This window comes from Bos mutus, chromosome 22, assembly GCF_027580195.1.
Source record: "Bos mutus isolate GX-2022 chromosome 22, NWIPB_WYAK_1.1, whole genome shotgun sequence".
NCBI classification, from domain to species: domain Eukaryota; kingdom Metazoa; phylum Chordata; class Mammalia; order Artiodactyla; family Bovidae; genus Bos; species Bos mutus.
Window position 1 is genome coordinate 12,280,401 of NC_091638.1, and position 16,766 is coordinate 12,297,166.

General features: G+C 54.9%; 1 protein-coding gene across 7 annotated transcripts in view; it reads right to left on the bottom strand.

The window, feature by feature from the left end:
- SCN5A (sodium voltage-gated channel alpha subunit 5) overlaps positions 1 to 6,560 on the bottom strand; it is a 90,035-nt gene extending 83,475 nt beyond the window's left edge. For all 7 annotated transcript variants that reach the window (XM_005901131.2, XM_070360484.1, XM_005901132.2 and 4 more), the window contains exons 1-2: positions 6,248 to 6,560; positions 3,460 to 3,578 (exon numbers count right to left, since the gene is read on the bottom strand). In XM_005901131.2, the coding sequence (XP_005901193.2) occupies positions 3,460 to 3,578; positions 6,248 to 6,520 (392 nt within the window). In that variant the 5' untranslated portion in view covers positions 6,521 to 6,560. The remainder of the gene's footprint in view (positions 1 to 3,459; positions 3,579 to 6,247) is intronic.
- Positions 6,561 to 16,766: the final 10,206 nt, after the last annotated feature.

A 16,766-nucleotide genomic window follows, 5' to 3' on the forward strand; every position in this document is an offset into this window, starting at 1 on the left:
TCCATGAAGATTCTCCAGCCAAGAATACTGGAGTGGGTTGCCATTTCCTTCTCCAGGGGATCTTCCCAACCCAGGGATCGATCCCACATCTCCTGTGTCTCTTGCACTGCAGGGGATTCTTTACTGCTGAGCCACCAGGGAAGCCAGCGCACGTGTGTGTATACATATGTATATTCTGTGTTATTCTTAGTCACTCAGTCATGTCCGACTCTTTGTGACCCCATGGACTGTAGCCCACCAGGCTCCTCTGTCCTTGGGGATTCTCCAGCCAAGAATACTGGAGTGGGTTGCCATGCCCTCCTCCAGGGGATCTTCCCAACTCAGGGACTGAACCCAGGTCCCGCATTGTAGGTGGATTCTTAACCATCTGAGTCACCAGGGAAGCTCAAGAATACTGGAGTGAGTAGCTTATCCCTTCTCTAGGGTATCTTCCCCACCCAGGAATAGAATCAGGGTCTTTGGCATTGCAGGTGGATTCTTTACCAGCTGAGCTACCAGGGAAGCCTATCTATATATAGTCATATATCTCTATCTATCTATCTATCTATCTATACAGAGAGAGAGAGAGAGAGAGAGAGAGGAAACTTTTGTAATTCAAGACTTGAAATCTGTATGCTTTAGAAATGCATGGTGACTGCTGATTGGCATGGGACTCCTTCTTCATGATAAAAATGTTTTGGAATTAGAGAGTGGTAATGGTTGCACAGCCTTATGAATATACTGTACTGAATATAAGTGTACTGAACTGTACACTTAAAATGGTAAATTTTATGGTATGTGAATTTTATCTTGATTGAAAAATGCATGAAGAACTTGTAGATTTGAGGCCTCACACTGGTGGTTCTGGTCTGGAAGGGGCTAGGAGTCTTCATTTTTAGCAAACTTCCCTGGTGCCACTCAGACTGACATTTAGAAGTGACTGCCTTTGAGCAGTGAGTGCACAAATCATAGTTGTTGTTTATCGCTGTCGTGCCTGACCCTTTGCAACCCCATGGACTGTAGCCTGCCAGGCTCCTCCGTCCATGGGCTTTCCCAAGCAAGATTACTGGAAGTGAGTTGCCACTTCCCTCTCCAGGAGATCTTCCTGATCCAGGGATTGAACCCACATCTTCTGCACTGGCAGGCGGATTCTTTACCAGTGAGCCACCAGGGAAGCTACAAATCACGGAGACTTTCCTAAAACACAGGTTCTGGACCCGAGATTCAGTAGTTCCTGTAAGATCCTTGTGATGCTGCTGCTGATGATCAGCATACCCCACTTTGAGGGCAAGACCCAAGGACACAGAAGGGCTGCTCCCCAACCGCACAATCCAGGCCCCTCCTCTCCCTCAGTGCCTCCCGAGCCCGCTAGGGGGCGCTGTGGGAGGCCCGCCGTGCGCTTCCATCCCCGGGTAGCAGAGCATCAAGGAGCCTCCCAGAGCCATCAAGAGCCCAGCGCAGGGCCTCCCAGATGCTGAGCCTCTCCCTGGGGCAGCTGCCCTGGGAGACAAGGTCCACATCAGGGTCCTCAGGGCCGGTCCTGCCAGGCAGAACCAGCTCCTCGCAGCCTGAGAGCCACCACTTCTGGTGGCCCCTCTGGCCAGGCTGGGGACTCTGTTGGCCCTGCTCCCCCTGGCTCACCTGCCTCCCTGGCCTCAGCCGCCCCGTGGCCCAGCCTTGCAGGAACCCCGGGGCTGCAGGTGCATCCCCAGGGGCTGAGCTGACTGCTAAACAGAGCTGGTTGGTTAGATACCTGGAGGAGAAGCCCCAGGTGGGAGCCAGAGCGTGCTTTCAGTGAGGCCACGCCCTCGCAGTGAGTCCAGAGAGAGGCTCAGAGCAAGAAGAAGGCTGGCCTTTCCTCCTACTGCACTGCTCTCACCAGGCTATGCCCACACGCCAGCAAAATGACAACTCCTCATGTGGTTGTCTAATCACTCTTGGGCAGGGGGGTGGGGTGCTGTAAAATTCCCAAGGGGGCAAGGACAGGGACTTATCCAGTTTGATAAGCACCCCAGAGTGCCAGGCAAAGTGTGTAGCACCTACAGGGAGCTTGGGAATGGCTCAAAATTAAATCCAGAACCACCCATGCCTCACAAAGTAGGATGCAGCTGTGAATAGTAAGCTGCTCCATGAACACAGTCCCTCCCCACAGTGTCTGCCCACCTTGGAGACCACCCTTCTGATGCCACAGTTACGGCCTAAAAAGGGGGGAGCGGTGTTCCCTGGATGTACACGTCTCAGGATCCCCAGGAGACAGGTCAGAGCAAGCTGGAGGGGGCCAGAGAGCATCTGCATGCAGAAAACGAATGGGCCCTAAGGCCCTCTGAGTGGTCCCGGGTTTGGGATCAGCGCTGGGTCACAGGTGGGCAGACCATGGAGCCAGGAATGGGCACCTCTCATCCCTGCCTGGATAGGAAAGGCCCCCTGAGTAGTCAGCATTCGGTTACTCAGTTCCTCACTGGACAGCCATTTTCACCAAGCCTCCTGCCCTGCCCAGAGGCCTTGGCCTTCCAACCAGAAGGGGAACAGAGAGGAAACTTTAGGGAGCTCCCTTGGGCCCAACCTGCCAACCCCACAACTAATCACACTGCTGAGCCCAGCAGTGTTGATCAATTAACAGCCAAGCCAGCTGCAGCTAAAGCAAAGCTGCCCAGGCCCTCACGCTGAAACACAGGCACCTCTGACTCCATGGCCAGACACCCGCCCTCCCCAAGAGGCTCTGCATGTGGGATCCCTTTTCTGAAATCCAAAGAACAGCCATTTCCCTGTTCCATGCTCGGTCTGAATGGGATCCTTCTAGGACCCAAAGACCAGTACCCATCCCTCATCGCACCACAGCCCACCCATCGGTCTCCTCCACAGCCTGAAGCTTTTTCAGGCTGTGGTTTACATAATTTAATGCTAACCAGAGTTCTTTGAGATACTCTGAAACTGCAAACGTTTTGTCAACACCTAATCAAAAAGCAAGTGTTGCCTCCCTCGAAAGAGGCCCACGTATGACTAAACCAGAGGCCTCCTGATTGGGAAGCAGTTTCTCCTTGGCTGAGCCCTGGTGACCTGCCGGAGGTCCCTGCCAGTGGGTGGGGAGGTGCAGGGCATGGCAGGGCTGTGGGGGGGCTGCAATTCGAAGGGGACATGGGGAGCCAAGACCAGAATCAGGGGACACTGACCGGCCTCATTTCTTCTGCTTTCCTTGGTAGCTCAGCTTCTAGGACGCTTCTCTCCTGAAGAATCAGCTGAATCTCCCAAGTCTTCATGTGTCCACTATCCCCCAGGATCTTGTTAAAATGCAGATGCCGAATCGGCAGGTCTTGGGGTGGGGTCTGAGAGACTGATGTCCAATCGGCTCCCAGGTGACGACTGTGTGCTTGCTTGTTTGAGGACTGACCAGGAATCAACATCGCCCTTAGTCCTAAATGCCCTGTCCACCCTCTTCCCCTGGGTGGGGCCCACCCAGCAGGGATCGATCGCAAAGGATATGAATGCACCAAGATCTTCACAGCCACTCTCCGGATGGGGTGGAAGGGGCTGAGGACATGCAAGGCGTTGGTGGCGCTGAACCGGAAGATGGTCTTGCCTTTGTTCAGGACGATGAAGGTCTGCGGACAGAGAGCCACTTTAGGTAGGGTGGCAGCCCTAGGTCCTTATGGAGGAGCTCCTGGGGGGCAGGTGTGGGCTCAGAGGTCTAGAACTCTGGCAGAGGGGTAGGGTGAGAGGAAGAGGAGAGGGCCTGACAGAGTGGTGGGGGTACCAGGAGCTGGCAGGTGAGTGGATCCTCGTATGGTCACCCATGGCTGGGCTGGGACAAGAGCAAGTTCTGGGGATTGTCAGGTTGGGTAGATTTAGTTTCGTTTCAGTGAGAAGGGGCCTTTCATGATCCTAGCTGAGCTGTTATCATAGCAGAGGCCAGGACCCAGCTGATGCCCCCCTGGTTCCCCTCTCCCTCTGACCCCTCTGTGCTTCCCCACCGGGCCCACCGAAGACTGAGGGTGCGAAGAGGGAGCTGGGTCAGCAGGGACAACCAAAGAGGGATGAGGAAAATGCAGAACTCAGCCCAGGAGACAGAAACTTTCCCTGGGACCCTGTCTCCTAGAGTCCAGACAGATGGCAGCCCCAGCTGACACCAGAGGCCATGACCTGGTGTCTTCCTCACTAGGGTCATGTGTTGCCCAGGGTAAACCTGCTCTTCACGCTTCTGGAAGATTCTATCTACACAGCACAGTGAGGCATGGGAGTGGACAGTGGGTGTTGGAGGCTGCGCCATAGCACATGGAGTGGGCATCTGCGTCCAGTGCCGTCTTTGAGGACAGCAGTCCATCCCCGTTGGCTACAGCAGGCACTGCTGAGGTGGCAAGGCCTGGGGCTGGGCTTCTCCCAGGGCTGAGCTGGTGAGATAAGGTTCTATTTAATCTGGGCTAGGGAGACAAGCTGTCCAGAAAGATCGGGACTGAAAGTTCTGCTGTGGCACCTGCGTCACCCCATGGGGTTGCAGGCAGTGTGACCAGGGGTCAGCAAGGCAAGACAGGAGGTTAGAGACCAGAATCCTACCTGGGGCCACTGCTCAAGTGTCCCCGGTCACAGGGACAGGAGAGTGTCCCTGACTGCTCCCGGGCTGAGCTGCCACCAGCCCCCAAAGCCCAGCCCAGCTCTGGCCCACTCTCAGTTGGGTCCCTTTGCCATGACTCCAGTCTGCGAACTCCGACCCCATCACCACTTTGATGCACCACTCAAACCATGACTTGTCCCAGACGTGGCCTTAACCCCAGCCCTAATTCCAGCTCTGACCAGCCAGGACCTAGGCCCACCCACCCTGACTAATCCCAATATAGCTAGAGCCCTCACCTTCACCCAGCCTGAGTCACCTGAATTGGGGGGTGGGGAGTGAGGCCAAATTCACGGTCTCTTCGCCCACATGTGCGCATAGCCTGGGTGGGCTTGACCTCCACCCATGCACACGTGCGTGCACAGGGGGAGACAGCTGCGCATCACTCCCACTCGCAGACCCCTGGTCTCCTGGATGCAGTCTCAGCGCATAGTGACACACCGCTCAGGCGCCTGGTAACACTGACACACACTCAGGAACACCAGGTGCTGGCCCTGCCCTGGAAATGCCAGCCTGTCAGCCCTCAGTGCCTCCTCAGCCCGGGCACTGACAGCAGGGATGTGGGCAGGACCCGTCTTGCTTGGCACCCAGCCTTCTGGGGAGAGGCCTCCACCAAATTGAAACCCACCTTCCCCTGGCCATGTAGCCCAAAGTGTGGGCAGCTGGGGTGGGGACTCAGGCCTCTGCAGGAGCCCTGTGTGCCCGAGGTCTGGCCGGGTGCAGGCGGCACACGGTCCTGAGAGGTGAGGACAGCGCAGGGGCCCCAGATGGGGGAATTTATCTCCTGGGTAGAAATTCATGCTGGAGGAAGCTTGAGTTACCCCATCCAAGTGGCCAAAGGACTTCCCTGGTGGCTCTGACAGTAGAAGAATCTGCCTGCAGTGTGGGAGACCCAGGTTTAGTCCCTGGGTCGGGAAGATCCCCTGGAGAACAGAATGGCAACCCACTCTGGTATTCTTGCCTAGAGAATCCCATGGACAGAGGAACCTAGCGGGCTACAGTTGTGGAGTCGGACACGGCCGTGACTAAGACACACAAACAGTGGGCCAAAGTCCATTCCTCTCCCCACACTCTGAAGGGACAATGGCAGAGCCACCGGCTTCCCACTCCTTTCAGATTTCCCACGAGCCCTCACAGTCCCATCACCAGCCCACAAGGCCCAGATGCTGCCGCTGTGGCCCCCAAGCCGTGATGGCACAGCCAATGCCCAGCAAATTCTCTGGGGTGGGGGGCGGAGGCTACACGCTGTCCCTGCTTGGGGGAGGGATCCCATGCTGTGCTCTGGGTCCAAAACTCAACTCAGGACAGGACTCAGGGCCCGACTCTGACTGACATACACACCACAGGATCAGGAGTCCTCCAGGGGTGGAAATCTGACCACAGATTATCCCCTGAGTAGATGCTCCACCAGGAGGCAAGATTTCCAGAGTGGCTGCCTGCTCTTCCTTAACAGCACTGAACCATCTCAGGCTGCATAATTCTGGGCTTTTTTTCTGGAACTCCAAAGTTAAGGTGATTGGAATATAGATTACTAATGACTCACTTCCCCGAGGCCCAAGGGAGCCAGCCCCAAAGAGAGCCCCGTATGGAGGTGAGACCCTCTCCCTGTCTGCCTGGTCGACTGAGATGCTGCGGGGAGGCGGGGTGGGAGTGGGTGGCAGTCACCTTTTGAGTGCTATAGAAGGGGTCCAGGTCCTCCAGGGGCTCCCCGATGAGCTCTCGGGGTGGGTTGCCGTAGAGATCCGGCAGCTTTTTGGAGGCCTGCAGGTCCAGCTGGGGCCGGGGCGCCTCCTCCTCGGGCAGCCCGTCGCGGCTCTCCTGCGAGGCGGCCGAGCTCCGGGCCTGCTTCTCTGCCATGCGCTTCTCGATGGCTGCCAGAGACTCCCGGGTGAACCTGCGGAAGCTGCTGGTGCCCCGAGGTAACAGGAAGGCTGCCATCTTCTCATCCTGCTTCTGGGGCACAGGCTGTCCTCACGCTGCCTGAAGGGAAGCTGAAAGACACGCAGACATGGGGCTGAGGCTGCATCCGGGGCCAGGGGGCGGGGTGGTCAGACCTGGGGGGAGCGGCTGGGCCTGGTGGAGGAAGAACCCACATCCTTGCAGAGATGCCCCCCACCTCTCCAGAGGCATGCCCGGCAGATGCCGACCCGGGGAAACCCGGAATCCTCTGGGCTGCGGGGAATGCACGGGGATCTGCAGGAGGGGCACTTGTCCCTTCCCCATCCCAAGGAGCAACTTTGAAAGCAAGTACACACGAGAAACTGGGTCACCAGTGACCCTTCATTCTACCCTATTCAATACAAAAGGAAACCCTCACACCTGTGGGTTTCCTGACCAAGCCCACTTTGACACACTTCTCACAAGTGGTGCCCCCCCAACACCCTGGGCTGAGGGGGACACTCCACGGGAAGGGGCAGGAAAGGGGCTGGTCATCTTTTTATCCTAGATCTCTGGCAGGGCTGGTCCTGAACGCACGAGTGAGGGAATGAATGGTGACTACGTAGGTGAGGGGCAGGTGCATTAGAAGGTACCTGATGCTGCCCTTCCTCTCATTTGCCTCCTCTACAGGACACCCTAGGACCCTAAGAGGGTGATCAGAGGCCTCCCGGGCCAATGTACGAACTCTGGGCTTCTTTTCCAGGCAGCTCTCTGGCCTGAGTGGTGGGACCAGAGGGCGGGGGACAGTCTGTCTGGTCTTCCCACCGTGTACCTGTGCAGGGGAGGGTACCCAGACTTCACCTGGGGCACGGAGGTGCCAACATCTGGCAATGGCTGGGGCATCTGGATCTGCTGACCGAGGCCCAGGAAAGTCCTGCAGGTTTGGGGAAACAGCTGGGTAACAATTTGGCAGCTGCCATCCAGATGTTGGCAACCTGGCGTACACAGCTGCCTCAGAGGCCACCCCCCAGAGCATCTCAAGGAAATCCCCGAGGGAGACAGCCTTCCAGAGATGGGAAATGCTGACGGAGCATCCCAGACTCCCCCACGCCTCCACTCGCTCCCCTCCCCCTGAGTCTGAACAAACCCTGAGAGATAGCAGAACCAGAAAATGGTGACCCCGCCTCCGCTGGGACGTCCAGCCAGGCGCCCACGAGTGATGCCATACAGGGAGAATGTGGCCCCCAGTGGCCTCAGATGATCCAGGACCTGGTGTGAACAGGCTCTGACTCTGACACGGAGCCTGGAGAATGTGTGCCCGACTGCCCCACCAAAACAGGATGTGGTCAGCCCAGCTCCCCAGTGGGACACCTCAGCCAATGGGAGGGGAAGGCCGTGTTGCTAATTACCACATCAAACCCAGGCAGGGCCGGGCACCTGTTGGAGGTCTCTGCCAGGACAAAATCCCTTTCCGTCAAAGATCGGCTTGGCCTTGATCTGACTCCTGACACACGTCACTGCTGACCCCAACGAGCAGCCGCCACCCTGACCCCTGCGCATACCCCGCCGAGGGCTGGGGCCTCGAGCACCGCGAAGTAGGCACCTGGCCAGGTGACAGGTAAACAGTGAGCAAGCACAGCCAGGTCTCAAAAGGGCGCCCCTGGTGCCAGGGGCGCCATGGCGCGGAATGTGTGAAGGGAAGCCAGAGGAGAGAGGTCCCAGGACGCTGTCAGAGCCACCCGTGCTTCAGCCTCTTGCGCTTCTCTTTCCCTCCAGTAAAGTTAAAGGAACATCCTTGTTGAAAACAGCAGGTGAAGGAGTAGGTCTCCCTTTAATCAAAGGCTGTCCCTCTCTACCTCCATCTTTGCATGCACAAAGACAGGCAACTGTAATACTTATCACCAAATGTGAATGGTGATTTTTTTTCCCCCAGGCTGGGAATTCAGGTAATTTTAAACTTTCTTCTTTGTGCTCTTCTTCAGTTTTTGAATTATTTATGATGATTTTGTGTTACTTTTACAAATACAATAAACTCATTATTCTTTTTTTTTTTTTTTTTTAAAGAAGAAGCCAGCCTGGATGCCAGTAGCCCCTTCCTTGCAGGGCAATCCTCTTCACTCTGAGCAATCACTAGCCCCGTAAATCAGGAAACCTCCTCTTTTGCTTGGAATTATTTCCTAAAAATAGTGTTCTCTGTCTCACTGTATCCATCTGTGTCCATATGCCTGCAAGGTTTCTGGAGACACGTGGACGCCCATGGACCTACGGAGTCTTTACTGGTACATACCCATGCATGTGTGTGTGTGTGTGCGTGCAAGCCTGCACCTGCATATGCATCTGTTCCAGTAAAAGTGTTTGTAAAATGTGTACTGAAATCAACTTTTCATACAGATTGGTGCCCATATCCTAAGTGTACACACGTGGATGAATTTCCACAAACTGAACTCACCCAGTATCTAGCATCCAGGTTGGGAAATAGGTAATTTCCAGTTCCTCTGAAATAGGTAATTTCTAGTTCCCCTTCACTCCCCAACTGAATAACCATTCTTCTGACTGCTAACAGTCAGGAGACCAGCTCTGTCTCTGCAGTTCAGAGGCACCTAACAGACCTCTTGGAGTGATGGGAAAAAAATTCAGGGGAGGGGATTGCCTCTCATTCTCAAATTACCTACCTGAAATCTAACAAATTCTCTACCTGAAACTTAACATCTCCTTCCATTATGAATGTAGGCAGCAAAACGGAAGGGCCAGCATTACCGGTGACCAACAGAAATGCAGCTATTTCCCTGTCCCATGACAGGGGCTGCAATATCTCAAATGTCATTAATGCCATGGCTACTTTAAAACTGGGGCTTCCCAGGTGGTTCAGTGGTAAAGAATTCACCTGCAATGCAAGAGACGCGGGTTCGATTCCTGGGTCGGGAAGATCCCCTGGAGGAGGATATGGCAAATCCACTCCAGTATTCTTGCTTGGGCAATCCCATGGACAGTAAGCCTGATGGGCTACAGTCCATGGGGTTGCAAAGAGTCAGACACGACTGAGCAACTGAGCATGCACATGTATTAGAACCATTGTTAGATATTATCTAATAAAGTAATCATGAAGCCCCAACAATGGGGCCCTGGGTCCTGGGAAGGGTCTTTCCGCAGCTGGCTTCCAGCAGGGAACCAAACCCCTGGGGCTTGGTGGTTTGTGAAACCAGATTCCAGAGGAAGTTCCCGGCTCCCCAGCAGCAGGGCAGCTTCAGGTTCCAAAGTAAACCTGCCATGAGCGTGCTTTGTCTCTGGGTCCCCACAGGTGGCCCACTGTGGGCGGGTGGGATCCGTTTTCTCCCTTGTTCTCCGCTGCCTGCACCTGGCTCTGGCCCTGCCCTTCCCTCAGAAGCTCGGGGCCCACGCCCTGCTGAGGCTGAGGCTGAGACTAGCTGAGCCCTGGCTGCAAGCTTTCCAGTGACAGCGGGGTAAGGAGACGTCGGTGTAGATCTGAGGACACTCCAGACTCCATACCCTTCTGGCATAGGTGCACAGGCCCTCAGCTTTGTGGGAAGAACCCACCTCTGGCTGGGGAAGTACAGGGGGCCTCTGTCTCTCACAACTCCATCATGTGGGGGAGCCGGTCCCAGATTTGATTCAAAGATCACACAAAGATCATACTCTTCTAGATGCCAGCATTTCATGACTCTCACTCTCACCCAGGACAGCCTCTCCATCTGCACAACTTCTCCACTGGCAACAGTCTCTCCACCTGCACCAGTCTCTCTACTTGAACCAGTCTCTCCATTTTGGACTGCCAGGAGATCAAATCAGTCAATCCTAAAGGAAATCAATCCTGATATTCATTGGAAGGACTGAAGCCGAAGCTCCAATACTTTGGCCACCTTATGCAAAGAGCCGACTCAATTGGAAAAGACCCTGATGCTGGGAAAGACTGAAGGCAAGAGGAGAAGGGGATGACGACAAAGGATGAGATGGTTGGACGGCACCACCAAGTCAATGGACATGAGTTTGAGCAAACTCTGGGAGATGGTAAAGGACAGGGAGGCCTGCCTTGCTGTAGTTCACGGGTCTCAAAGAGTCGGACACGACTGAGCGGCTAAACAATAACAACTCCGTTTATACCAGCTTCTCCATTTGTACCAAATTCTCCATCTGCACCAGCATCTTCACCTGCCCTCTAGGCTGGGTCAGCTTCTTCCAGCTGATCCCTCTTCCTGGGCCAGTTTCCCCTGTTCTGTCACTTAAGCTCTAAGGAGCCCTTACTCCATCCTGTCCCAAGTCCATCAGTTGATTACCACATGCATCTCTCCCTAAGTTCTGCCGGCTCCTGCGAGTTCTTGGGAGCAAACGGTGAGCCCTCCTTTTCAAACCGGCTCCTCCTGACATCGTCTCCTCGGACACTGGCCACAATCCCCCAACTCCACCAAACATCAGACCTCCATCTCCACAGCCACTGCCCTGGGATGGGCTTCCTGGCTCCAACTGGGACTAGTCTTGAGCCCACTGCCACCGCCTCCTCCCTCGTTCCTTCCACCTGCCATGTGCGGCTCCCACCACTCCCTGGCTCAGACATTCCCAGCACTGCCGCTGGCCTGTGCTGGCCTGTGCTGGGCTGAGTCGCTGCAGGCTCCTCTCACTGCCCCACCTCCTCCAGGAGACCCTCTCTGACTGCCCCCGCCCACACTGACGTCCCTCCTCTGGGCCAGGAGGCTGAGGCCGCATCCCGTCCTGGATCCCTTTCTGGCCTCAGCTGCCCTCTGACAGTTGGTGGAGTGGGTCTGGTCTCCCCAGACATGTTGGAAACCTCTTCTGAGGACAAGGGTCCCTCCTCTGAGTCACTAGCCTGTAGGTACAGGAATTCACATCTGGGTGGAGATGCTGTAGGGGGAGAGTATTGACTGTTCACACCAGAAACTCGACCTCCCTAGACTGTCTCATCTTTTTACATCTTCCTGAAAGAAGATTTGCTGAATGCACAGGGCACACAGCTGGTGCTCAGTCAGTGGTGGTGGTTATGATGCCGGGACATGGGACACGACAGCCTGGCAGCCCGCGGTGCAGCCGCATAACGTCGAGGTGGAGGAGGGACACGCAGACATCCCGGGCATCAGCACTGAAATTCCTGAATCCCCAAATGCCCTTCAGTCCTGGGAAAATTAGGCCAGCTGGCCGTTCCCTGTGGTGAGGAGGGACCCGACTCCAGCCTAACCCCTCCTTGCAGCCCCTTCCTGCCCACGCTCCTCCCGGATCCTGAAGGCAGTTCCTGAGTCACTTCTGGCATTTTGGTCACCTTGGAATTGGAGCCTCTGGAACACAACAGGCAAAGAATATTCTTTGCCATGTAAATTTATGCAAAGCACTCTGTGGAAGTGGTTCCCTGGCTTCCTAGAAAATCTCCGCTGGCTTCCTTGGCTCTGGGCGCCTCCTTCCTGCCCTGCAGCCCAGGTGACCTCAGGCTGGAGCACCCATTGCCCTGGGCACTGGCTTCACCCCTGATCTACCCCTGCCCCCTCAGTCCCGGGGGCTCAGGGAGCTCAGGAAGTAGGAGCTCACTCCCCATAGGCAGAGGTAAGGGTACCAGGAGCCACTTCATTTCTTCCTTGAGGAGAATCCGTTGGAACTAATCAATACCTCAACACATAGACTCATTTTATTAACTGAATGACTCAGTGAACATTTAATCAGCACCCACTGTACACAGCCCTACAAATTATTTCTTAGAATACTCTTCTTCCTCAGATGATGGATTCCAAATCAACAGATGTAATGACAGGAAAGGGAGAAGAGTCACCAGCAAATAGACTGTGGTAGCTTGTAAGGATACTTCCACTGGGTATTGTTGAGACTGGCATGAGGAGATGCCCTGGGCCAGAGAACCCAGACTTGTGCCCAGGTCTGCTTGCCTCTCTGTCTCTGAAAGACTTGCAAGTCCAATGCGGGACAGCGGCAAAGTCAGGGCTGTGGCTCGGAAGCAAGACGGCCTGTGCGATCCTGGGTCCTGGCCACTTGTGTGTTCTTGGGCAACCATCAATTGATGGTTCTCTACCTCACTTTTCCCACAGGTAAAACAGGGTTAATAACAGTACCTATTTCATGGGGCTGTTCTGAGGCATAAGTATATTAACATTTGCACATGCTCAGCACATGTGTCATTTGCTATAATCATTGTGGTTATCGTTGCCATTCTTTTTTCTCTCAAGAAGTCCAGCTCAGAAGACCCTTCTCTGAAAAACCTTCTGGTGGCCCACACCTGTCCTCCCTGCCTGGCTGGTCCTTCCCTTCCCTGTGTTCCTGGCATACTGCATTCCCATATTTGGCTTTATCACAATTTGCTTCCACATCTGCCTCTCCCTCTCCCAAAGCACAGTCTGGCCCCCAAGAGGAGCCTATAAGGGCCTGGTGAATGAAGGAGTATATGCGTGAATGAACAAGTGCCAGCTTAACCTTCCTATTCCCCAGCCACTAACCACACCGTGACCTTGGACAATGTTATTACCACCCACCTCATCCTTTCTGGACCTCAGTTTCCCCAGCCATGAGCTGAGGTGGGTCAGCCCAGCAGCGTCACCTGCTAATTACCTGCCTGGGAGTAACTTCACACAACAATCCTAGGACGAAGGGAGGTTATTATGCCCATTTTACAGATGGGAGACCTGCTGCCACCATCCGTGGTGAAGCCAGGCCCGTGAGACTAACCACTGCACGACACTGCCTCCCGCCTCTGCCGGCACGGAGAGCAAGGAGGAAGGGTCAGGGTTACCTGCGGCCTGCCCCTCTGGACTGAGCATGTCTGTGATCCTGGCTCCAAAGCTAAGAGCCAGCCCATCAGCCTCCATGGAGGCTGATCCTCCTCCAGCGCAGCCCAGCTGGCCAGGACCACGCCCAGGCGCCCATGCACGGCCAGGGAGACCTGGCTGATTTCTGCCCCTGCCCAGAGTCGGCATTTTCTCTGACAGCAATTTTCTCTCCACCTCAGGCTTGTGGAGCTGCTTGGTACCAGGGCGAAGCCACCCCGACCCGAGGCTCGTGAGCACCTGGCATGTGGCTGGTGCCCGTCCAGATGTGCTGTTGTTACATCCACACCAGCGCGGAAAGCTGCTTGTCACGATAAAGAAAGCCAACTATTTCATTATTAACTTTAAAACATCGATTGCAACTTAAACTCATCATATTTTGCATATATGTACTGGGGGAAGTAAAACATATTAAAATTAATTTCACTTGTTTACTCTTGAAAATGTGGCTACTAGAACATTTTTAATTGCCTCTGGGACTTCGCATTTGTAGCTCGAATTATATCTCTATTGGGTGGCACTGTCTTAGAGTTCCAGCCACTGGACCCTAAACCCTTACAGAACTCCACCTGCTTCGGGGCTGGGCCTCTGGCTGGCCTGGGGGTGGGGGAGGGGAGGGAGCAGAAAATGAAGGGGAGGAGGGATGGAGGGGCGGGGGATGGGTGGGAAGCGAGCCATCCTCAGCGGACTAGAAAGTGGCCACCCGGGTTTCTGGTCTTGGCTGTGGGTGGCTGTGCTGGCTCCAGCCACAGGTTGGGATGGGAGGGGGCGGCGGGAAGGGGAGGGGTCAACAGCGTGTTTCGGGCCAGCCCTCCTGCCCAGGCAATTATCTGCACAGTCCTGGCTCTCCCAGGGTAACAGCTTGGACAAAGGCTCAGCGGGGGTGTCAGCTGGTGCTCGTGGCCTGTGCATTCAGGTCCCTGCTCCCAGATCAAAGGCACATTGGTACGTCCTTGTGCGCACAGGGGCTTCAGCTAACCGGCTCCCTGCAGGCTCCATTCCTTTGAGGCTGCACAGGCATTAACCCTGTCCACTCTGGAGCCGGGTCCTTGGGAAGTGGGGAGCCGTGTCACGAAGGGGCTTTCCTTCCCCAGCCGCCCTCCCAGCCCCCAGCAATCTGGGGAAGTCCTGCAGAATCATCCTCATCTCTCTCTGAGGTGAACACGCCCACCCCAGAAGCCGGGGATGCCCTCATTTACATGCATTTGCATCTCATTTATTCCAACACTCAGGCAGAAGCTGAGGCTAATTCAGCTGACAGCAAAACCTCACTGGCTTGCTCTGCTCAAGTGATTCCCCAGGCAGGGAAGAAAAGGGGATCCTTGAGACCAGGCCCCCTTCTGGACTGGGAGCTGTGGGCAGAGCTCAGGTCCAAAGGGGCACTTTGGAGCCAAGCCCTGGATTCAGCCCAAGCCTCCTGCCTTTTCGTCCGGCTTCCCCGCAGTAAGGGTGGGGCCTGGGGGCTAGGAAGTGGCAGGTCATCTCATCTGAGTGTTCCGTGGTGTTTCGGTGGCAGGTCAGAGGAAGTGCAAACCCTCCACTGGGCACACGGCACCCCCTCGCCCCAAGCTCAAGTCTCCTCCTCCCGCTCCCCTCCAATGCCCATGACTAAGGATCTATAATGTGCTGAGCAGCTCTGAGCTGTCAGTCAAGGCCCAGCACTGCCTCTGGCTCTGGGTCTCCTAGGTGGAGACCTGGATCATCCACTATTCAGAGACCAGAAGTTGGAGAGCTGGCTCAGTCACCCTGGGCACTTCGGCCCCAGACCCTGTGGCAGCTATACACACACAATACATACAGCCGGGCCAGAAAGGTGCCCCACTGTGGCTCAGGAAACGCCCTCCAGGCATAGAGGTGCCCCCGAGATAGCAATCAGCATCCCAAGTCTTTCTCTGACCCGGTTCCTTCCAACTCACTTTCATCAATCCCTGGGTCAAAAAAAGCCTCCACAGGGGAACTGTGTACAGATGCCATGGCAACCGAGGCATTTATGGGGGCACCTACTGTGTGCACTGAAGAAGACACAAATCCCCCAGAGAAACCTAGGAGTCCCCAGAGGGAGAAGCCAATCCACTAATCCACAAAGTTCACGCCACAAAACTGTCCAGAACACAGCAGAGCCAAATGTGCGACCCTTGAGTCTTAACACTCTTTTAAACTGAGGCATAATATACACCTAAAAATGCACAGATTTTAGGTGTACGGTTGGTTGAGTTTTAACAAATGTGTATATATGCCTGTGTAACTACTGGGGCTTCCCAGGTGGCGCTAGTGGTAAAGAATCTTTCTCCACCGCAGGAGACCTGGGTTTGATCCCTTGGTCAGGAAGATCTCTTGGAGAAGGAAATGGCAACCCACTCCAGGACTTTTGCCTGGAGAATCCCACGAACAGAGGAGCCTGGCGGGCTACAGTCTATAGAGTCATAAAGTCAGACACGACTGAAGAGAGTTAGCAGGCATGCTCATGTAACTACTACCCCAATTAAGATAGCTCCCCACTGTCCCTTTCCAGTCAACTTCTCTGACTTCTATCACTGCAGATTAGCTTTGCCTGTTCTAGAACCTCTCATACATGGAATCACAACGTATGGGCTCTTGTGTGTTGTGTTCTTGCTTAACATAATGCTTTTGAGACTTATACATTTTATTTGCTGGTGAGTGCCATTTAAATTTGGAGAAGGCAATGGCACCCCACTCCAGTACTTTTGCCTAGACAATCCCATGGACGGAGGAGCCTGGTAGGCTGCAGTCCGTGGGGTCGCTAGAGTCAGACACGACTGAGCGACTTCACTTTCACTTTTCACTTTCATGCATTGGAGAAGGAAATGGCAACCCACTCCAGTGTTCTTGCCTGGAGAATCCCAGGGACGGGGAAGCCTGGTGTGGCCGTCTATGGGTTCGCACAGAGTCGGACACGACTGAAGCGACTTAGCAGCAGTAGCAGCAGCAGCCATTTAAATTACTTGTGCAATTCACAGGAACACAAGTGACCCATCTGGGGACAAGTACTTAATTCAATCATAAAGCACAGGGCTGGAAGGGACCCGAAGTCCAGCCGTCTCTGGGGACGATCGGCCCCGGGGGATTCTTATGGAGTTTTTTTTTTTTCTTCTTCTTCCCTCAGACATTTCCCGAAATGGAAGCTCAGCAATTATACATATAATAGGCACCCAGGCCCAGCAAGCGAGTGGGGGCTTTCCCCTGCATTTCTAGTTTCATTATCAACTAGCTGTCGCTTTATGTAACTGGCAGTCTGCACTGCCCGTGACCCAGCACGGTGGCAGGGTTGGCACCGGAATGGGCTTCTGAGCTCCTGGGCCTTCCCCTGCTCAAGTCTGGCCATGGTGGGCAGGCCTCTGTTGCTTACCCTCTCTGTACCGCTACACCAGTTGGGTGTCCCATGGGTGGGGCCCTGGGCCCTAAAGGGAATGGGCCCAGGGCTGGGATTTTTCCCAGGAAGAGGCCCAGAAGCAGGCAGCAGTGCTGGGCAGCAGAGAGCAGGCACCTTGGCTCTT